This window comes from Podarcis bocagei, assembly GCF_964188305.1.
Source record: "Podarcis bocagei genome assembly, chromosome: 11".
Classification (NCBI taxonomy): Eukaryota; Metazoa; Chordata; class Lepidosauria; order Squamata; family Lacertidae; genus Podarcis; species Podarcis bocagei.
In genome coordinates, this window is record NC_138136.1 from 33,011,709 (window position 1) to 33,035,700 (window position 23,992).

General features: G+C 39.6%; 1 protein-coding gene across 3 annotated transcripts in view; it reads left to right on the top strand.

Moving 5' to 3' along the window:
- Nucleotides 1-21,542, top strand: part of HAPLN1 (hyaluronan and proteoglycan link protein 1) — a 68,409-nt gene extending 46,867 nt beyond the window's left edge. For all 3 annotated transcript variants that reach the window (XM_081213461.1, XM_081213463.1, XM_081213462.1), the window contains 3 exons: nucleotides 6,610-6,978; nucleotides 15,473-15,775; nucleotides 18,092-21,542. In XM_081213461.1, the coding sequence (XP_081069587.1) occupies nucleotides 6,610-6,978; nucleotides 15,473-15,775; nucleotides 18,092-18,381 (962 nt within the window). In that variant the 3' untranslated portion in view covers nucleotides 18,382-21,542. The remainder of the gene's footprint in view (nucleotides 1-6,609; nucleotides 6,979-15,472; nucleotides 15,776-18,091) is intronic.
- The last annotated feature ends 2,450 nt before the right edge of the window (nucleotides 21,543-23,992 follow it).

Consider the following 23,992-nt stretch of genomic DNA (forward strand, 5'->3'; position numbering starts at 1 on the left):
TTTTTAAAACAAGATTCAAGTGCCAGTGAGTATTTAATACTAAGGATGGACAGAACAATCCTATGGTCCAGGCATGTCATATGGCTACTATGCATGGGTAGGACCAGACAAAATAGTCATGACCCAGTTCTCACCTTGCAAAGTCAACAGGGTGTCAACACCTGCAGAAACCAATGCTAATATAGCAATCCCGGCAGACATTCCCACCACCATCCATCTTCTTCAAACTTTCACAGCTGGAAGTTGAAGTAGTGTGTGTGTGAAAGGGCTTTGTAAACATCCCTGCTACAGAGGTCTATGGCATCATGGTGACATCAGGTGATTGACAGTTGGGCTGCCTCACCCAGCACAGGGGGTATAAAGATCTGGTCTTTCCATGAGAAAAGGTTCTCCATCCCTGGTCTAAGGGGAAGGGGTGGGAGGACTTTGGCAAGCTTTAAGGGGAATGTAGGTTGGCAAGTTGTAAGGGTTGGAGACGACTTTGGTAAGGAGTGAGGGGACAGGATGGCTTTGGCAACAAGTAAGGAGATGGGTTTTGGGGGCAGGAGTTGGGGTTAGATGGGGCTGGCAGGCAAAGCAAAGTGAGCAGCAATGACAGCCCCTAGTTAATGTTCATTTGGAGAAATGGGTGGGATAGATTTTTAAAACAACAACAGCCTGCCTTTTTACACAGTTTGCAGTTGCTAAACTGTGGGTGTGTTAAACAGTTAAAGGATACAATGTCTTTATTTCCTCTTCCATCTATATTTGTATTTACAGATAGGATCAGTTTAATTTGAACTCGGTCTGTTCCATCAGACATCTAGATCTCAAGCTAATGAGAGAGAGACTGTGTATCAGAGGCCCCATCTGGCATTAATCCTTACAACAATAATGTGGAGAGTGGGGAGGGAAGTCTGATATGCTTAGGAATAGCAGCATAGACAGAAATAAACTAAGCAGACTGAAGGAAGCCAAATGAATATAAAATGATTTTGCTGACTGGGCATCTGATACCAAAAGATTCTCAGTTCAGAAACATGGCAAAAGAAACCCCTACAAAATTAAAAGCCATGAAGCTGGCCTCCCAAGGGAGGCATTAGCACTTTCCAGGAGAGACACAACCTGCTAGTGTGTGCCTTGACTAAGACATGTGATGGAGTGTCACACACTCACCAGACTTGAAATAACTGTGAATGGACTGTGTGATCCATTTCATTGAGCACACTTTCTTCACTTGTCCTACACAGGATATCCTCTACTTAAAGAACCCCAGAGCAATGTTGAGCTCATCTTTTGAGCCAGGGCACATCTAACAACTAACTGGGTTTAGGCTTCTTGCGGCAAACTAAGAATTCTGCCTGCCCTGCACTCATCTGCCCCCCTTTGGCACCCACCTCTCCTCAGCTCCCCTTCATCTAGAGTCAGCATTATGGGGGACCATTTCCAGCCTAGATTAAAATGACTCTAGAAATGCTCCTTAATGACTTTGAGAACCAGGTACACTTACTTGGGAATAAACTTCATTTAAGATGGGGAAAATACATCTGGGTCATTGGGTATGCCACTTAAGATCAATTTATTCTGTTTTATTTCATGTTTCATTTGTGATCCCAAGTAACTCACAGTCTTTTTAAAATTAAAAATGAAAATAGCTTCTGTAAGCAAATGAGAAGATTGGATGTGGAAAGGTGAATCATGCAATTTTACTTTGTTAGACCCAATTTTCAGGACACTTTTTATATATTAAGGAAAGTTCAGCTTTTTATCATATAGCATCAGTTGTTCCCAATCCTAGCCTGGTTTGCACATCATTTTAAACTATAGTTAAATGAAAGTACTGAGGCATACTGCTGAATTTTTAGGTGCTTCTCTGCTCCTACTATGCTTCTGGGAACTTAGCCATAGCCTGACTTAGAGTTATATCTGAACTCAGGTTTGTGGTGTCTTTCTTCAAACAAATCATGAGAAGTATTCAAGGTTTAGTTTTCATGGTCTGAGGAAAACAAACCACAAGCCCAGGTTTGGATGTAACACTAAGCCAGACTATGGCTTAGTTGACTGTGCAGCAGGAGTGGAGGAGGAGCGAAGCAGTCACAATATCAGCAGTGTGCGCCAGCCTGCTGCATGTTCACCTTTAGTTTTGTTTACCTGTGGTTTAAAGTCCCTCTAACCCGAAAGATCCAGGTTCAAATCGCCAGATAGTCACTATCAGCATAACCTACTTGTTGTGGGGATGAGAAGAGGGGAAAGGTTGAAGCACGTATGCCACCTTGAAATGTTGGTGGAATTGTGAGATAAAAATATAATTGATGGTGTTGACTAATTTTTGGTAGAAAGTGCATTGTACATTCATGCAAAGATGTGATGCTTGGATACTTTAGCCCAAACAGCAACCATATTGACTAATGTACTTATTTGAGCAAATGTAATTACTTTAGCCAAACAAAAATCAATTGGATCCAAAACGGTTCATGTTCAAGAACTAAAAAAAGAACAACTTCCAGTCAGCTTTAAATTTTATGATAATATTTGCCTCTCAGTAATGCAAGTTTTTGTTGCAGACGAATAAGTATTATTTCAGGATCCAACTGAACTCAATAGAACAGTCACAATATGCAGGACAGTTGGAAATAAACATTCATTAAATAGCTAACATGGCCATACATATTTCAGCTTGGTACACAAATGAATTCAATCAAAATTACTGATTTATGCTGGTGCTGTTTTTCTGAAGCCAAAATAAATAATAATAAAAAATCCAAGTACTTTGGCTGCACTGGTCTATATATGTCAAACAATAGTGATAAAAAGCATAAGCACGTTATAAACTTATGTGTAAGTTTTATAAAAGCTTAATTTTCATGACTTCGCCCAAATAATGCTAGGAATCCATGGTAAAAGGGAATTATCATTAAACTAGTTTAAGGTTTAGATCTACATGGGAGTAAAACCCTCATAAACAGTGGGACTTACCTTCAGGGTAGACATGCATGGGATTGTGCATAACTTGTGTCAGACATGCCCTATCAAGAGTTTCTGAGAGAAATGTTCTGTTTCCCCCTACAGGAAAATTCCCAAAATGCAGTAGGTCTAGATGTCTCAGCAATGTGGAAGGTTCCTTTATCTTAAGAAAATGTGGGCTGTAATGAAAACTACAATTACCTAGCATAGTGTTTATATAAAAAATATAGATTCATTTCATGTATAGACTATTAAAAGTTTTTCCCCCATTTCATTTGTCCACCAACAATCTAGAAGTGTTTGGGGAACTTTATATCTCAATCTCAAAGCGTGACAGTTTTCATATCAGCTTGTCTCTTTTATATACGTCGAACATAAATATGGGTTGAAATTTTTTTTATGCAAAGCAGCAATCCCTGGAGCTTTTAATTTGTCACATTTCTTGTAGCACAGTCTTTTCCTCTGATGCTAAAAATTTCATTAACCCAAATTGTTTTATAAGTATAGTAGTAGATAAATATATGTGACTTCTGCTTCTCCCCCCCCCCAACCCCCCCCCATGTCATCCATGGGCATGCATGGGTACATGGAATGAAGAACTGCGGAATTGCTCATCTTTTAGAAACCAGTCTGAACGCTTTGTAGACTAATTCCCAGACATATATCATGCTGCTTTCATTCCTTATTCCCATCAAATATACTTTTCCTGCTGTTTTATTGTTTCCTTGCTAATCTGGTGTGCAGATTTCTAGCCTCTCTCTCTCTGTAACTGAATATGGAACACTATTTAAGTGACTACCAGCTTTAGATGCCTCCCCACTCCAGGTCCTAAATCGAGAATGTGGAACTTGTTGTTCTCCAGATGTTTGGACTATAAAGCCCATTATCCCTTACCATTGCCCGTGCTGGCTAGGGCTGATGCGAACTGTAGTCAAACAATATGTGGAACGCCACATGTTCCTCATCCCTCTCCTAAATTAAGAAACTTTTTTCAGGAGTCAGTTTCTCAGTGGTACATGTGAGAGCCACATGTATGTGCTTTTTCCTCCTTAACAAAAACACTTCCTTTTCAACCATTTTCAGGCTGCAGTGAGATCACCATTTCTTTTAAGGCATGAGGATGTGTGATGATTCACTGGCTTGTCTTCCCCAGTATATGTAATGCTAAGAGACAGTTGTATCTGCAGCCAGGGTTTTTGTTTTCTTTGCAAAATATGTAAGAGAACAGGGATCAAAAGGGCACTGGAGGAGAGTTACTCTACCAGCTGGGCTGTGTCATTTTCAGCTTTGGGTATACCACTGTTATCCCCAAGGCAGAAACATACTGTGAAACACTCATGACTCACAAACTACCAAGGTTTTTGCAAAGAACTATTGCCCAACTCTTCTGAACATGTTGACATGCCAGTCACCAAAAGTTTGAAATCTGTTATAAGGCATAAATAAATCCTATGCTAGTAATTGTCAATACATGAAGTATGAAACAGAAGAAAGATCTGTTGATTTGGTCTGTTTCGGATGTGTTTCAAAACAGTTGTGCCCCGAGGCCCCCAAGCCCTTTCCCAAGTAAATAACTTCACACTGACACATAATTTTGGTTTAAGTTAATGGGCAAAATTTAGGCCACAACTTTATTGATTACAGCAAAGTGACTGGTATTGGTTTAGGCATTGGCAACAGACTGTAACTGACTCCTGCCTCTCTGGCTGGTAGTCTGAAAGGGTAAGCACCAAACGAGGGAGCGACATCAATGAAGACCAACCGAAGCTCACCCCGGGGTTCCTGTGGTCCTGGCATGGCCCTAGCCCCTCAAGCAGATTTCGGACGAGATCCAGGACCCCCAGATTCCTTTACCCTTATTCATGGATGATGGCTGCAGCTCCCCTCCCACACACTTTGTTAAGCCAATGCCTAACCGCCCAACCGTGCCTCAGCCATGTTGCGCTGCCGCTTTTAAAGCCACCTGCACTGATTGGCTCAAATGGCCTGGTGTGATTGTGGGACCATACCGACAAGGCCTGGGCCATGCCCAGCACCTTCAACCTGGCGGTGGTTGTCTCAGGGGCCCGTGCGCAACCAGGACCCTCATTAAAGAGGATCCCATTTACTTATTTTTGTTTGTTTGTTTAAAATATTTCTAGTCTATTCTTCATTACTAAAATCAATCCAAATAATGAAAACCAAGTAGTGGGGTAGGAGAGCTGGAAAAAAGCACACATCTGGCAACCACTCTAAAAAGCCCAGGACACAAATTTTCATGGCCCTGTAGCAGCTACAGTGGCTCATTTAGCAGAAGAAATGTATTTAGCATTAACTCTGGAAGTGTATACTCGATTCTGATCAAACTAAGCCTTCTAGAGCAGATATTCTGCCACTGAGCTATGACGCTTACCCACAAAACCACTTTTAGTCCTGTGTCAAGCAATGAAATTATGTTCATATATTTAAAAAATCAGGATTGCAAGATGCATGGCACTGGAAGACTTACTATGTCATTATAATATGATAACTATATATGGAAATGATACGTTGCTGTCCTGCTACTGCTTATGTCAGGGGAAGTGCTGTAGGCACATAGTGGTCATTCTCCTTCCAAACTCAGTGGTGGAGGACAGCTTCCATGCTTAGCCACCCAAAACTTTGTCAATGAATTGGAGCCATTAAATTTGGATGAAAAAGCAAGCTTCATATAAATGCACTCCATATAAATGCACTTTACTTTATACCATCAAAAATTTAATTTTATGCAAGGTTAGAGTGATAGTCAGTATTTCTCATAGGACTATATTGTTTTACCTTAAGCTCTAAATATAAGCAAGCAATTGAACAAAGCATAAGAGTTCTGTGCCTTTGCATGCTATGTACAAAAAGTTGATTTAAAGTCCATGTCCTTGAACCTAATACAGCACCCTCGATGGTGATCTACTGCTAATGCAGACCACTTGGAAAAGACAAATTGTTTTGGATAGGCCATTTTATCTACACTTGTAATTGCCCCTTAATTAAAGGTTAAGGACTGTCATTTGTACAGAGAAGGGGAGGAATTCTCGGTAGGAAACCCTGAATGGGACTTCTTTGACTACAAACGAGAAGTTCTCTGAGATGCTCTCTTTATTACTATGTGTTATCATGCTTAAGCATTTGTGCCATGTATTCACTAGTCACATTGCTGTGCCTCAGTTTACTCAGATGTAAAGGGAGATCAATGCCTAAATAGTATAAGCACAGTATAGTGGTTTGTTTGTTTTTAAAGGACTTTTGTATTTGGCTTGCTGTGCATTGTGTGACTTGCCTCACTGCTTTAGTCATTTGGAACCATCTGCCTGCACACACATTTAGTTTCCACTTTATCTTCATGACATGTCTGAGTCTCGAATCTGCTATCCCCAGTATTGTGCAGCTGGCAAGTATGTTCCTAGACCATGAGTGGGTCTCTGTAGCTCTCCAGATATTAATGAATGGCAACTGCCATCATCCCTGAACAATGACCTTGCTGACTGGGGCTCATGGGAACTGAAGTCTAACAATGCTTGGAGAGATCATAGGCTGCCCACCCTACACCCCAACCCCACAACCATGCACAGGAATGCCCCCTTTTAAAATTGTGAAATGGAGGATGGAATGCCAAACTAATCATTGTTTCTTTTCTTCCAAATACGTGATCAGAAAATGGACCTCGCCTCCTTGTGGAAGCAGATCAAACAAAAATCTTCTCACAACGGGGTGGCAATGTTACACTGCCATGTAAATTTTATCGTGACCATGGATCATCTGACTCGGGATCCCATAAAATTCGGGTCAAGTGGACCAAACTCACCTCAGATTACCTCAAGGAAGTGGATGTCTATGTTGAAATGGGATATCACAAAAAGAGCTATGGGAATTACCAAGGAAGAGTTTTCCTGAAGAAAAGCACTGAAAATGATGCCTCCCTTGTAATCACAAATATAATGCTGGAGGATTATGGGAAATACAAATGTGAAGTGATTGAAGGTTTAGAAGATGACACAACTGTCGTATCTCTGGACTTAGAAGGCAAGTAGTCCTGGAATTATTGGTTGTTGTTGTTGTTGTCATATTTCTTATCTACCCTTCACCATTAATGTCCCGGGGCAGGTTAAAAATACAACATAATATAAAATACAATATAAAAATCAGATATGTGTGTGTGTGTGTGTGTGTGTGTGTGCGTGCGTGTGTCTTCAGCTTATGGTGAATGCTATACAATGAAGATGACAGACACACCTTTTGGAGACACTGTTTCACAGCTTACATACATAGAGCTCTTTAGAAAATTTACAACTGTAACTGCTGCTAAATCCCCCTACTTCCACACCAGTGTGCCAATGTATATCTAGAGCCCTGAACTACCTACTTCAGAAATAATGTCTGCAAGGGGAGATATCATGAATTACATCACATCCAGTTTGGTTCTTAGTCAAGCAAGGTTATGTCACCTTCGTTAACTGGCTTAGATCTAATGCAGCAAGAGATTTTGTAGGGATGCATTTGAAGTATGCCATTATGTACAAATATTCATGCTGCAACAATCCAGGTAATTTTGCAAGTGCCACAACATTCTTTGTCTTGCAGTTTGCAGGCTAACATGTCTGCTATTCTTATTTTATTTTTTTTCTCTTAGAAAATGTTAACTTTGAATCTGCTTCCCAATAAATAAATAAATAAATAAATATCCACTAAAAGTTAACATGAAATTAAGGTGACTTATTTTATTTAAGCCATGAAATTATCTGTTGTCTTTAAAGAAACAGGAAAAAAAAACACACACACACACACACACAAACCCACAAGGAATTTAAGCAGCTACAAGTTCTCTGTACATGTTAATGTTGTGGCACATTTCATTTTCCGTTCTTTCAACACAAGTTAGTTATAAATCATTTTAGTAATAGTTTTGGATTTGTCTGTGATGAAATCAAGTTTTGGTCTTGGTCTTGGTACATTTTTAAGGGAGTGTCTTTTGATTTGTGTGGTGAACTCAGCAATTACATGAAAGTGAGTTATTTCTCCCGCTTTGAGTCTGGTCCACCAACTGCAACAAGGTGCGTTCAAGCCATAAACACGTTTAAGTTGGCACATAACTGACATTGAAGAATACATGATTGTGCACAAATGGCTTCTCTATATAATGCTTTTCAAAAATTATTTTTTCAGTCCTGTTCTGGTATCCATTCACATTTATCTCTGTGTTTTACTTTGTGTCCCTTCCAAAAGAGACTAAGGCTGCAAAGGCCCCAAAAAGGAATGAGATGGAAACTGGTGGGCTTCTAAGAATAGTAAGCTTTCTTAGTCCCCTGCCATGCACCCAAACCGCAGCATTATTTTGACATGCTTTTGAGCATGCTTAGACCTTACCCTCCTCATTACCTACAATTTCTAAAAGTTTGAAAAATCCAAAGCCCATAAATTCCTTCTGCCCTGCTGGTAGAGCCAGGTAGGATATTAAATGAGACAATCAAACCACATTTCTCCTAAGGCTTGCAGCTGAAGTCACCATATCTGAGATAAAAATGACCATAGGTTTATAAAAAAGCATATATATATAGCTGGTTTGATCAAGAAAAAGGGGCCTCATTCAATTATATGGCAATCATACTTTCCTCTCTTCTCTTTACATTCTACAGGAATGTTTAACTTCTTGCCATGGTTATGGAAATTTACACTTGAAAATGCAAAAGAGTCCCTTTAGAACAATTCAGCAAAGCATTATCTTTCTTTTAGAACAATTGAGTTTCTTTCCTACATGACACTTGCACACAGTCTTCAGTTGCCTGATGGAACAAGTGTAACCACTGATGAAACTGTGAATCAATAAGACAGTTGTCCCTAGATAATGGTCTTATTGGATGATGCTTGGCAGATTGACAAAAACATTTATTTCCAGGAATGTCTCTAAGCTGGACAAAACAGTTAATCATTCGTATGTAACTTCACTCAGAAACCATATTTGTCATAACAATGACATCTACTCTCTGTTTCTTTTTTAAAAAAATAATATTTATTGTTTTTAAACCTTACAAAAAAGAAAGAAGAAAAAAGAAGAAAAAAGCATACAATACAATATATAAACAATATACAACACAAAATTAACACATTAAACAAAGCAAAAGCAAAAACAGTTCAAAAAACACACATCATACCATCTCAATATCCTCTCTTTTATTCCCTTGTTTCATCGACCTCCTCTCACCTCCCTTTTTGTATTCCATTTCTATTAATTGTTTCAGCAAATCCTTTCCATCTTTCTCTATTTTCTGTCATATGATTATCTTAACATATTTTAACCTTATTTTCCATTAAAATTATAATACTTATTTATGCTTAATTCCTTAAAGCATTTCTACTAAAGCCATATAATTTCCTTCCAACATTTTTCTAACATTCATTAATTTTACTTTATTTCCATATATAGATTTTAAACTTTTTCCAATATTCTTCCACCGTCTCCTCTCCCTGGTCTCGGATTCTGCCAGTCATTTCCATCAATTCCATATAGTCCATCAACCTGGTGATCTTCTGTCCGAGGCTCTTAACTCTTTTCCAAGTCCCTTCTGCGAGTCTTCTTCATGTTTATACATGCACTTTACTTTGTCTTCTCCTGATCTTGTTCTTATTTTCCTTCCTCTGATGCTGAAAAGTAAATCTCGAGGAAATTCCCACCTAGCAATGTTTTTATTCCTTCTCGACAAGTCAGCCAGATCTCCATAGTTAAAACTAAAATTCACAAGGTATTTCCAGTCGTATTTCAAAGTTCCTCCAAGTCTAGCAGTCCCCACAACTCCAGTCTCCTCCTGGCCCAAGTCCAAGTCCCAAAAGTCAATGAATCCCTGCATGAAGGTATCTATCCAACTTTCCTTCTCCAGTCCAAGCGGGGCTCCAATCCTCAAAGTCTGGCTTTCTCTAGATTCCGTCATAAAAGGCATCCACTTATAGTCATCAAATTGCATCTGTGAGGCTGGGGCTTTCTCCCCCGCCTTCTCCTCAATTTGCCATGTCAAGGTAGATCCCTGTATCGATTCCTGAATAGTTTCTGTATTAATATTCACTTTTTGTTCCAAGTTATCAATTTTTATAATCGTCACATCCGTCTTCCTATGGAGCTGTTCCAGTGAGTCATTAATCTTACATAATGCAACCACTAAGGTTTCTTCTGTCAACATTCTTAACAGTCCAAGGTCAATCCCAGATTCTCACGGTCTTGTCTTACAGCTGGAAATTCCCCACTCAGCTCATGTAACAATTTCAAAGGCTTCCTCTAGGGGGAAACAATTTCTATTTGTATCAATCCTTTTAAGCACAATTCAAACAATAAAGTTAGTTTCAATTTTCAATTACATTTACTCCTTCTTAAACGCAGAAGGAAACAATGGAAAAAATGTATTTCTCTTCTTTAACTGTCAACAAACGATCTATTCACAGTCAATGAACATATCCAGAACTTCAGTCCTACTAGCAGCCCGTTTCCAGGTTCAGAGCGGTGGTAATTTGATTTTCTTCACTCTCTCCTGCAGGCTTGCGCGGTCTAAAAATTCCCCCCTCTCCTCCTGCTTCCAAGGGGGGTTTGATGATTTTAGCCAATGGAAGTTTAATCCTTTATGGAAAGCTTTCCAAGACTTTAGCTTGCAGCTTTTTTTGCTTCAGTCTATTTACAAAAGGGGAAGGCGGACTTCCTGTTTGAAACCTCCCTGTTTCGGTACCAAATTAAGACGTTTAAAAATCCAATTTTCCGTTCTACTCACGGGTAGTTGTTTTAAAATCGAATTGTCCACAGGAAAAAGTCAGCGCTCTCTGGCAACAGCAATGCGGCTTCACTCCGTGAAAGAAGCAGTCAATTCGCAGCACCGCGCCACTCACCCCACATTGCTCCGGATTCCCGAAACCGGGTTTCCCCGCGAGTAGGGGAGGCGCAAAAGGTGCCAGCCAAATCCCACGTTCACAGGCTTCACCTGCCTGTGATTTTTTGTGGGTCCCCGCCTTCGCCGTGGCGGTCAGACCCTAATTTCCACGAAGCGAATTCCTCCCGGTCAGAGGAATTCAGCCATTACCGGAGGCGCTAACCCGGAAGTCCGACATCTACTCTCTGTTTCAAGGGGCTTCCTTCTCCTGGTGATAATTTTTTGTTTGTAAGCTGCTTTATAGATCCTGGCTTTGCGAATTCCCTGAATTTGTGGATTCCCTGCGATAGCCCTGCAAGTAAAGCCATTGTGGTGCCTTCCAAATAGTGTTGGACCACTGTTTCCACCATTCTTGACCAGGCCATGCTAGATGGGGCTGATGCGAGCTGTAGTCCAACAACATATAGTTATCATATCAACGTAGTAGATACAGCACTAATAAAACTTCCAAGTTTGTTCTGGGATGGGAGAACCCTGGCAGAAGGAGGGATCATATCTTAGAGTTGGGGCACACGCTTATCATTCCGAAGGTCTCTGGTTCAGTCCTTGGCATCTCTAGCTAAGAGGATGATATAGCACTAAAGTGACAGAAATCTGCTAGAGACTGTGCAGAGCTGCTACCTGTCAGGGTAGATGATACTGGACAAATAGTTTTAAGGGGTTTAGGTCACCAGAAGAGCACATGCATTTCATACAGAAGGTCATGGAACCAAGCCCTAAAATCCTCAGGTAGGGCTGGGAAAGATGAGCTGCTGCCAATTGGTGGAGAATGCCCTGGATTGACCAATGATCTGACTCTAAGGCAGTTTCCTCTTTTCCTGACCTTGCTACCTGAATGCAGCTGTGGGAGAGCAATGAATTATGGTGTGAGATTTTTAAAAAATCACAGTATTACAGTAACATCAATTGGAAAAATGCTTGTTAGGCAAATATGCATGCCAGGTTAAGATGGTTACACTATGGTGGACTGCAGCAAGCTCTACTGTATCCTATGTTGACTCTGGCTATGAGAAGTCTGACATTTTTGTTTAGACTAGCACCAAAGGAAGCCAATTTCTTTACTCTGGCTGAGGCTAGCCTCTTTTTTCCATGTGGACTTATGGTACAGGAAATTTAAGTCTCTCTGTAAATACAGACCAGTTATTCTTAAAACTGATAATTGACTACAGTGTTAACTCAGCAACTCCAGCACCCTTTGCAACTGTCACAGTTAAAATCCTAAATCTAAAATTTTTCCTTGGGTAATGGTATCTATCAAAGCATATTGATTTCCACAACACAGGCTTCTCAGAATGCAGGGATCAATGTTAAGTGGATATCAGACGTCTCTGTGTGACTGTTCTCTGCTCCAGAATATCTTCTGCCAGTATTTTGGAAGAAGTAAATGGGTGTCACTGTATGCAGCTGGTAACCTGAGCCTCCAAATGGGAGAAAGATGGAATTACATGACTATGGGAAAAATAGCCTTTTCTGTTGGCTGGGTCTTCCAAGCTGAAGAGAAGTGTTCCTCAGCATTCAGATTTTGGCAGAGCTTTGGATAGGGCGCATGAATATTTATTAGCTAAGTCTTTGGCTTAGCAGACCAATATTCATTCTATAGTGAAAAGCAGATGTTAGATATTGCTCTCCAGTGGTACCTAATAGCACTTCACTGTCAGAGAGACTCAGCTTATTTTTTAAAAAAGCACACATCTAAGAATGCTAGATCATTAACGTCAACACTGTGCTGAACAACTGCAATTAGTGATTTCTTATACAATACACTGGATGACCAGAAACATCAAGTGACCACAGCAGTTGGGGAAATGTTTTCATTTTATAGGTAAATAAGTTATACCCAATATATCTTATTTATCTATTTCTTCCCTTTGAAATACTGCTCTAAATAATCACCTTTTGAGCCTTCGTACCTTAGAGGCGTACTTGAAGAAGACTCAACAATTTCAGTTGGTCCAAAATACAGTGGCCAGATTACCAGCTGGTGCTGCTGTTAGAACCCATATCACCCCTATTCTAAAAGAACTCCATTTGGTGCCAGGCCAAATTTCCAGGCCCAATTCAAGATGCTTACAGTAATGTTTAAAGTCTCAAATTATTTAGGTCCCCCAAAATCTGAAAGATCACCTCCTTCCCTACAAACCATCCTGGGTGTTAAGTTCAGTAGAGGGCCCCTTTTTAGTTCCACCTCCATGGACAGCTATGAGTCTAAAATTACTCCCAGGTTGTGCACCTTGTCTTTCAGGGGCACAGGTACCCCATTCAGGACCAGGGAGTCCCACACACCTGCCTGCCCCCTGTCCCCCAAAACAGTACTTCTGCCTTGTCAGGATTCAACCTCAATCTGTTAGTCGCCATCCATCCTCCATCCTCCAGCCACCTCCAGGCACTCACACAGGACACATTCACCACCTTCATTGGTCTGATTTAAAAGGGAGGAAGAGCTGGGTATCATCTGCATACTGATGAACACCCAACCCCCCTGGTGATCTCTTGCGGTGGCTTCATATAGATGTTAAAAAGCATGGGGGAGAGGACGGAACCCTGAGGCACCCCACAAGTTAGAGCCCAGACACTGGATTTATCTTTGTCATCCCATGTTTCAGCAGTTTTCCAAGGATGGTTTGAAAACTTCAGCTGGCACAGAATGCTGTGGCTCTTGTTTTAACAGGACTGAGTGGCCTAACATTTCCCTTCTATTTTGGTTCAGCTGCCCTGGCTTCCCTTCTGGGTTGTTGCAAGTCTTAATATGTGTTGCTAGGTCTTAAAATGTCTTATTATTGATACATGTTTTTACAGTTTAATTTTTTTATTGCATTGTACATAATTTCAGGTGCCATATTAAGGGCATAGAATAAGGAATATTGTAAATAAACAAATATACTTTGTAAATACAGAAATAGGCTTTGTTTTAATTTGAGCATCTTCAGAAAAATAGGCAGAATTTTTAAATGTAGACGTTGATTCCAGTACATAGGCTCTGCTTTCAGTTTGAATTAAATTTTCCTTTAAAGAAGGAAGTGGAGGAAGGTATCTTTCACAGAAATGCTGCAGACCTGTTTACTTGGGAAAGATGCCAGTTTGGCTTTTAGCCCTGAATATGAACTAACTATGCTTTACAAAAATGTAACTAGAAAATTTTAAACAGTTACTGTGTAAATACGAATGCCTTGTTCCCACTGAACCGTTTAGAGTATGGGCACAGAGTTAGTTAGCAATGTATTTTTCCTTTCTAACTCTTTGCACTTTAGTTTATTCTAAATTATTCTCAAGGGGGGGGGACTTCATGTGTATTTGTTTTAGATTGTTCTCTGCATTCCCACAATGCACTGCTGTGCATTTGACATAAGAAACTGCCCTAATATTGAGAATATAAGAACATTCAAAAAATTCTGGCTCAGGCGGAAAGGTCCATTTAGTTCAGGACCTTGGCAGGAATTCAACATTGCACTGAGGCGATCGTTTCGCCAGGACAAGCATGTTGGCTTGCCAAATGGAATGACCCTGTCTATTTTCAACCCCTGAGCCCTGAGCCAATTTAAGGTGGGGGGTGAGTATGGTTTGCAGGGTGTGCATGTGCAGGTTTAGAAGAGTAAGGGAAAGCCCCACTGAGCAAGCAGAAGCTGTTCTGCAGCGCTTCCACTGATGGGACTTGCTAGCTGAATCCTGCCCCTTGTATTGAAGAGTGCTTCACTCACCTGTTCAGCTAGGAAGCTCCAAAAAGGGCTTGCCCACCAGCATCTGGCATTGACTTCCCTCGATAAATCTTCATAAAAACAGTTTAAGGTCACAGTGGAGGGGAAAACCCAAGTAATCATTCTCCATCTAACCTACTTTTGATGCTAATCCAGCAGCAGAATGGTCACAGAGCCATAAACTGGGAGCACACATGCACATGCCTTGGGGCTAAGCCATTGTTTGGTTTAGTGTGTGATGTGTGAACCAAGACATCCAGTTGCTGTTCAGAGATACAGGTTTCATGTAGCTACAGTAGCAGAGCTAACAACCACTGATATATTTGCTCCATAGAGATGGTGCTGAAAGGTGCAACATGAAACAATGCTTTATGTGATAACTGTTCATTATGACCCATACCAAAGAACATGTTTGCCCAGTTCTCCATATGTTGTTGTTGTTGTTGTTGTTGTTGTCTAAATGAAGCAGCCCCTCTGCCAACTTGATTTCCTTTGCTCTTCTGGATACTCCCTAGGTTTCTCCATTTTGGTATGCTTGCTCTGTGGAGAATAGAATTGATCAATGAGGGTAGTGTTTCTAATTGGTGATGGCCCACACTTAAGAATAGCATGCGGGATTGGTGGCATTCCAACAGGAAAGGGTGTGATTCTGTCTGAGAGAGAAGCCTTCTGTCTGCGGAGACAGGCAGAACTCTCAGACTAAACAGCTCATTTGCTGACAGCCAATATCTCCAGATATAAAACTTAACAGGTTGCTCTCTTGGCATCATATACATGTAACTCTCTCACCACCACAACCCTACACTTCCAGCAAATGTTCCTTGCACCTCTTCTGATGACATTCATGTGTGAACACACACATGTTTAAAATTACAGTTAAACCATTCATTTCACCCACTTCTATTTTATTTTCTCTCTCAGGCATTGTATTCCCTTACTTCCCACGACTGGGTCGTTACAACTTAAACTTCCACGAGGCTCAGCAAGCCTGCCTGGACCAAGATGCAGTTATCGCTTCGTTTGATCAGTTGTATGATGCGTGGAGAGCAGGCCTGGACTGGTGCAATGCTGGCTGGCTCAGCGACGGGTCAGTGCAATATCCCATTACGCATCCCAGGGAGCCTTGCGGTGGGAAGAATACAGTGCCTGGAATCCGGAATTATGGCTTCTCAAATAAAGATCAAAGTAGATACGATGTCTTCTGTTTTACATCCCATTTTAATGGTAAGGAATTTTGACTCCCTTTTCAAAGGGGCCCGTTGGTGCTTTAGGGGGAAAGAATGACAAGCCGGAACAATTTATTACTCATTTTGGGAAAGGATCATAGCTCACTGGTAGAACACATGTTTCGCATGCAGAAGGTCACAGGTTCACTCTCTGGCATCTCTGGTTAAAATGATCAGGTAATGTTTGGTGGGAAAGGCCTCTGCTGGAGACCCTGAGGGTCAAGCTCTGTGTTATGGTTAATACATACTGCACAGCTATGCCTGTGATTTTTCTTAAATTAATTACAGCTGTAGGGGGCTCCAATTGTTATTGGCATGGCAGCATGCAGGGATGGGAGAGTTGGCACCATTGAGAACTTTTTTTGCTAAGCCTCCTAGCCTATGGGAGGATGTTTTTGGGGGTGGGGGGATACAGCTGGAGAGAGAAGGAGTAAGCCTCCACTCCCTGCATGCTTCAGTCCTGATAACAATCAAATAACCTGTAATTAATTTAAGGAGAACAAGAGGCACAGTCACACACTATGCATTAATTGTAGTGTGTAGTTTTTCATGAGAAACAGTGCCAGTGAGGTTCAACAATACTGGGCTTGGTGGATAAATAGTGTGATCTGATACCATTTTATTTTATTGAAATATTTCCATCCTAATGAGAACCTTCAGCTCAAAATTCAGGGGTGTGGTGTGAATGGGGCCATGAAATTAAAGGGTAGTTGTGTTTTTTGTCCAGTGCTAGAATACAATAATAAATGAACTTGCAAAGTCAACTGAATTGCTCTATATAGCCTGGAAATCACTGGTCTGTTTAGGAGGGGAGGGGAGGACCATCACACAACAGACTTCCCTCTTCAGCAACAACTTGGACTGTCTTGTGTTCCTCAAACATGGGCCTCTCCCATATGTCTTAACTTGTATGCATGTTGGGGAGCAGATGTTTGGCCTGTAGCCTGCGAGCTCAGAGATGCTCACATTCTCCGCTTACGCACGCTCTGGGTATTGACAATTAAATTTATTTGCCCTAAAACATGCAAAGAGCAAATACTTCTCTTGCTTTGAGCAATCCTGAGTTTGCTTTTCCAAAACAAATAGTCTTCAAAACCAGAGTTAAAACATTGTGCAAATGTTTACCTGATCCGGATCCAGCTAAATTGTTCCAGAAGGGGATGGTTAAGTTAATGCAAATAAATCCTGTGCCATGTAAGCAGTTTTATGCAGTTTGTAGAAAAGGGGATAAATAATAAACAAACAACCAGGCATGAAAAAGGGCTAGTCAGCCTTTGAATAATTGCAATGAAAAGTCATTTCACTCTGTAAGGTCTGGTTCCTTCATGCCCCTTCTTCATGTGCAGATATGTGAGCATGCTTGCATTATGTAATAGAACAAACTGCTTCCTTAGCATCTCAATTAAAAAACAACACCTTATGCACAGACATGGAAACAGGAAGACTATTAGAAAGAATATCATTAATTCTATAAACTTCTGCTGCCTTCCATCCGTAAGGCTAAAGGATGGGTGGTCCGGTATAGGAATTAAAGCGGTTGTAGACGGAACTAAATGTGAACACAATCTCTTCCATACCCTAAAAGTCAATTGAAGTAGTTTCCCAATCCACACCCAATAAGGATTTTAAAAAGGCAGAGCATTAATTGAAGGAGAGCTGGGCACGGAACCTTAAAGTCTGGGCTTATGCCTGGAAATTGCAACGCAGAAGGAAATCTGGATGAGCCCCATGTCTGTTGCACCAATATTAACAGAGTCCTGTGTCACTTAAAGACTAACAAATGTATGGCACTGTTTTATCAAATGCATGAAGTAAATTGAGATTTCACTCCATGTAATGATAAAGTTAGCCTTAGTCCAAGGAAGCTCATGGTATAATAAATAAATGTGTTCATATATATGGTAATGCAGTTTTTGCTGTGTAATATAGACATTTTGTAACCTTCATGGTTCATAGTTGCATGCCATATTTCATTTTTTAAAAAACTTCAGTACATGGTGCATCACATAATATCAACACAAGCTTCTGGTTTGTGGCTATAGGTAAATACAACCCTACAGTTTATCAAAAGGCAATGTAATGTCCAGCACTATTAATGAGAGGCATTGTGCAACCGCTCTTACACAAACAACAGTAGTCACTTCAAGATTATATAGTGAGATCTGTTGAAAGCTGGCAAAAGAATAAGCAATTTTTCTATAAAAAGAGAACTGTAATTTTAACTTCATTGCTCAACAGTGATTGCTTTAAAGAACTGTAAAGAAAACGTATTATAACTTTATCTTGTTCTTGATATTTTCTCTGCTTTCATTAGGCCGTTTTTACTACCTAATACACCCAACCAAGCTGACCTACGATGAAGCAGTACATGCCTGCCTCAAAGATGGTGCACAGATTGCTAAAGTAGGCCAAATGTTTGCAGCCTGGAAACTCCTGGGATACGACCGCTGTGATGCCGGCTGGCTGGCTGATGGCAGCGTCCGCTACCCCATCTCTAGGCCAAGGAAACGCTGCAGTCCTACTGAAGCAGCAGTCCGCTTTGTGGGCTTTCCCGATAAAAAGCACAAGCTCTATGGTGTCTACTGCTTTAGGTCATACCAGTGAATGTACCTAGAGCACAACAACATCTGATCCATCATGTGAAGGATTTTGTTTCAACGAACTCATGCAAGTTACCAAAACTGTGATAAATCTTTTTTACTTACTGTAAAGAGTCATTTTCATAAAAAAAAAACCCCAACCTATTAATTTGTTTTGGTTATTTTTTAAAAAACTTATCATTCAATAGATATTTTAAATTAATATAATTTAAAGGAAGCTCTAGGTAAGGAAGTGCTTGAAGTGTAACTGTTTAAGCTACGTCATTCCAACAAAGCATATTTTTTCATGAATGGGGCATGCAATAGCTTGATGATTGCTAGGACTTAAGTTAAGGAATGTAAGGCTACTCAAAGCAGACACCTTTCCGAGTTTACATATTTGCATCATGTTAAAATAGAATAATGAGATCTGCAGGTCTGAACTACATTAATCTTTCCTTGACTGCCATGTGGTTTTGCGAGCAGTTAAATACAAAGATGTGAACACGAGTTAAAGTGACAGTGCTTTTTGAAGTCTGCAATACAAGAACTGCTTCACTATTTAAAACCCTGCCTTTTATCAAAACCTGCTCAATAATCTCATAACATTCCAACAAGCACAGCTAAATCTTCTGAACGTCATTCCCAGTCTTATTGTGTATGCAGTAGATAATCTGTGTATGGATAATTAAAAGATGGGCCCTACCTTCTTCTTAATGCAAACTAAATATGCCTGAGATGTATTGCATTACCTTTGAGTAGCTTTACGGAGAGGATTTCTTTTTCTTTTCTTTTTTTAACTCTAAAGGCCATTTTGCTAAGCAGCATTTACTCAGGGCAGTTATATATAAACGAACTGCTGGACAGAAAGAAACACAAATGTCTGAAATTTAGCAGCTTGATTCATGTTAGCTTTTAAAATAGTATTGTCTTTATAAATGAAGCATTTAAATATTTAATATTTCTTTCTTAGTTATACATGTGAAAGACAAACAATTGATTGAATCTTGAAACATATTTATCCACTCTATGATTACAAAAGGAAAAAAAACCTCTGATCCCAATTATGAAAGGGGAAGATATTTCTGTAATCAGTTCCCCATGTACATTCCAATTTGTGAATGTAGTTTTTCTTTGCATTTCCCTACTCATGGTAATGTCATGCCTATGGTGCTGTCTCTCCACTGAAGTGAAGGAGCAAAGAATCCCCATGCCCGCAAATGATCAGGAAGAATATTATCTACTTCACCCATATAGTTATTTCTGACTCTCCAGCTGATCAGTATTCCGATTATGGGATATTAATCCCTGCTACAGAACCCAGGAAAAGTTACCTATTACATGATATTCCTGAGGGAAAGCATTAAAAGAGCAACAAATGCAACAGGGTGGGCAGACCTGCCTAGAAGACAATAATTAGTTCAGTTGAAACTAATGGGAAAAGTTAGTCATGATTAACTGAAGTCCCATGGCCTTCAATGGAACTTAAAGTACAATTCTAAACATGTCCGCTGAAAAGTAAATCCCATTCCAGTTATTCCCAGATAAGCAGATTTAGGATTTCAGCCCAACTAGCTGGACAGTTGACAGTAAATCAATTTTCCAATAGTTACAGAGGCTTCATGCTTCTATATCAAGCACGGTTTCTTATTTGCCATGCAAGGTAGCCTTATAATATATGCCTGTGCTTTGATATACATATCACAGCATTCAAATACTTGTGAGCAGTGTAGTCAACTGATTGTAATCTTTACTGGTTTATTTGAAAGGACCAGATGTACTGATTGTGTCCCACATGGGCCATTCTTTCGATGGAAGGCATAGAATGTCAAGTACTAGTTGGTGCCAATGTAATCAGCTCAGGGCAATCTTACGTGGGTTTATAACTAAAATATGAGGAGGAGGAAGAAAATCAAAGGAAAGGGCATGTGCATGCATTGATTAAAACATAGTGCAATTGTCTCAAGATTCCTTGTTGTGCAGTTTTAATCAACGTGCAGATGTTCTGGTGCTCACTGCAGAGGATCTGTACCCATGCAGAGTCTTGAACAAAGTCTGGAAATAAAACAGAATGGTGGGTCACTAATGCATTGGTGGCACTCTGTAAGCAAGATCAGATATAATTTGGAACCCCAAAATCTGGGAGAAATGTTGTAAGCATCCAAAGAATTTACTGAGTGGAAGAGCAGCTGCAATTCATTCATCAGTTTGTGTTTAGAAAGTTTGACTTTTGAAGGTTTCTGTAATCTGGCCCAAGATGTTAGGAAGAAGGGGGAGAGGGCAACAATGGGATATATGGAGGAAGAGAAATGAAAAAAAAGAGATAATCACTAAAGAAGAAAAGAGAAGAAAGAAACGGAAAATCTGTTTCGCATCCTGCCTAATATGTTTTCCTTTTCAGGAAAATGCAGCAAAAATATGAGAAGCTAAGAACTAATGGGATAAGAGTTTATAGTCTAAAGCAGCCACTACAACTCCCATCAGTCCCAGCTTGCACAGTTGGGATTTGTAGTCTAAAATATATGGAGGGCACCAGGTTAGGAAAGTCTGTTCTAAAGAAAACGGGAGTGAGAAAGTTTTCCATTGGCTAAAGGAAAATATATATTTCAGCAGTTGCTACATTGCACTTTGCCTTTTTTAGCACCCTGAGACTGTAATCCTATATCTACTTAACTGGAAGTAAGACCCATTTAACTAACTGGGATTCACTTTTTGAGTTGATATTATAGGATTGAGCTGTGAGGCACTTTTATTTGTAAAGAATGCAAGGTTAACCTTTGCATAAGGTTAACCTTATCAAGTCACTTTCCAAAGCTTCTCTCAGACATAGAATAATAATCCAAGCTATCAGAACCAAACAATGGTTGTTTTTTAAAAATGACATTCATCAGTTTACTGTTAAGACAAAGGGCATATACTACTCTTTCCTTGGAACCATGCTTGATCACATTAAAATGCGATTATATTCTGTAGTGTAGCACAACTGATATGCTTTCACAAATATTTCTGTGCAGTTTTTTAAAAAATAAATAAATCAGTTTCCTCATGAGCTGAAAGATCTATTAACTAGGTTATGCGGTATGAGTGTATTAGAGTATTGTGATATATTATGGTTCCAAACAAACTCATAATACCAAATGCATCTTTGCATGAATTTGAAAATATCTTTTTTTATAAAAAAAAGAATTGAAAATGTTAACATGTGTAAAGCATAAGGTGAATGAAATTGCTTAATTTTCTTGAGAGTCAGTATTTCTAGAATGGGCTTACAGTGTAATTGTATTGGAGATTAATTTTAAATCCCCTCTACAAGTTTTACCCTTGATTTTGTGGTGCTGATTTATCTGGTTATGGTCATGGGATTGCACTGAAGAATAATTTTATCCCCATCCTTTTGTTATGGATTTTTGGACTTGGTTCAATTTGTTCTCAACACTGCTTTCCATTCTGCCACTTGTTCATATTAGGGTTTGGGGGTTTTCATTTTCTTCTGAAGGTAAGCCATGTGTACTAGTGATTGTGTACGTCAAAACTACACATTGCTTTTGCTTTGTAGCTGATGAAAAAATACAGCTATTTTAAGCTCCTTGATGTCCTTAATTATCAGTTGAGAAACACATATAGGGGCAAAGAGATCACTCGGACAGCAGTGCATCCCTTTTATTTAATAATGAGATTGAGTAAACTAAAACATTAACCAGAAACTCTGTTTAACTTAAGTTAATGGGTGGGAATTTCTGTGTGCTTTAAAATACTTTAACAAAACAAAAACCCCAAGTCTATCAAATTCTTTAATTAGAAGGAATATCAACACATTTTTTAAACAATCATTTGCACACACCTTAGCTCCCATGTACTTGGAGGTAATTTCTTGATGGCTTTTGAGTCTGCATATTTCTTACTTACATTCAAACACTGATCCCCTACCTGAATTCTAAAATGATACAATCCCACATTAAAAAACAAAACAACCTAGACTCTTGGGGAATCTGGATTTCTGAGTTCAGCTCTTTATAAAAAAGCTTCACTCATTTTATTTTTTAGCATAGGATAACCTGATCTGAAGAATTTCTTCCAATATTGAGATACAACACTTTGAAAAACATGGGCCCTCTGGGTGGAATTCAACATCGCATTATTTCAAGTATTCTATCTGCACAAGCATCGTAGCCTGACAGATGGAATGATCCCCCATTCTCCCGTGTGCAACTGGGGATTTCAGCTGGATCCCCCAATCCCCCTGATCTAATTTCAATGTAGAGGCACATGGGAGGAGGAGTAAGAGGGATGTCATGTTATGTAAGTGAAAGCTTTTGCACAGGGATTCCACTGATAGGGGCTGTTTGATGAATCCCACCATGTGAAATTTGAGTGGCCAAAATCAGCTGTATGTAGGATCTGATAACCTTACAGCACCTTAGCAGCACCCAAATCCTGAAGGCAATCAAATCCTAAAGCCAATATATCAGGACACACCGAAGGTACCTCTAGTGTATGCCCATAATAAGAAGGCTTTCCCTCAAACTATTAGCACATCCCTGAACATGGCATGGGTAGAACCATGATTTTGAGGGTGGCATCCAAGCAAACAAGTGCAGCACCAGAGAAATATTAAAATGTGGCAAAGAGACAAGGCAAGAGTAAGCCATTCCAAAATAATTAAGGTCAATTTCATTTGAGCTCTACATTTAGATACAGTTGCTGCAGCTTTCCAGCATTGCACCCAATTAAAATCGGTTTCTGTGCCTACATTATTAAAGACCTGATGCATTCATTTTCTCTCATATATTCTAACTGAAGTAAGAGTAGTTTCGAATCCCAAGTGATGTCATAGTGCTGGTATATAAGGCTGCAGAAAATAATTTCTTACATTGTAAGGAGTTAGGTGGGAAAATAATAAAATGTAAGCTCACAAAGAAAATCAATACAAAGTAAGCAGAAATGATTTTTTTTTATAGTTGCTAATATGAATATTAATACATGAGCTTTACAGCATTACTGGGACTTGCAGAGCATTCTTCTATGAGGAAATGGTGCTTCAACAGTGTCTGAAGGGAATGCTTAAGAACTGGTTTTATGTCGGTGCTACTGTTCTTGGAAAGAAAGAAACCACCCTCGATCATAATAAGAAATGAATTAATGCACTGTGTCATTTTATTGTATTTTCACAATGTATCTGAATTTTAATGTCCCCTCGTATGGCAACAATTAAATCATGTTGATCTTTTCAAAATGAGAACTTCTTTCTTTATAAGCAAAGCGTCTCTTTTATTCGTAAATAAATCTCTATCTGTGTCACTTGTCCCTCACAAGGACTTACGAGTGAGGGAAGGAATAAAAGTTAACATATTTTCAACTCTTTTTCTTCTTTGGTATCCAGAAAATTATTACAATAATCAAAATTGGGATCGAGGTGGAGCTAATACCATGATTTGAACCCTAGATATAACACAAATGTTTATCATCTGAACCCAAGCATAAACATTGGAATATTCTTAGTAGAACTGGATCCATTCGAACATCATCATCATCTTTATTACAGTCACAGACCAGCATGTTAAAATAGAAACACATAGTAATTTAGGAAATAAAACAGATAAAACGGGTAAAAGGAGTGACTCAAAGAAGGGAGGGGT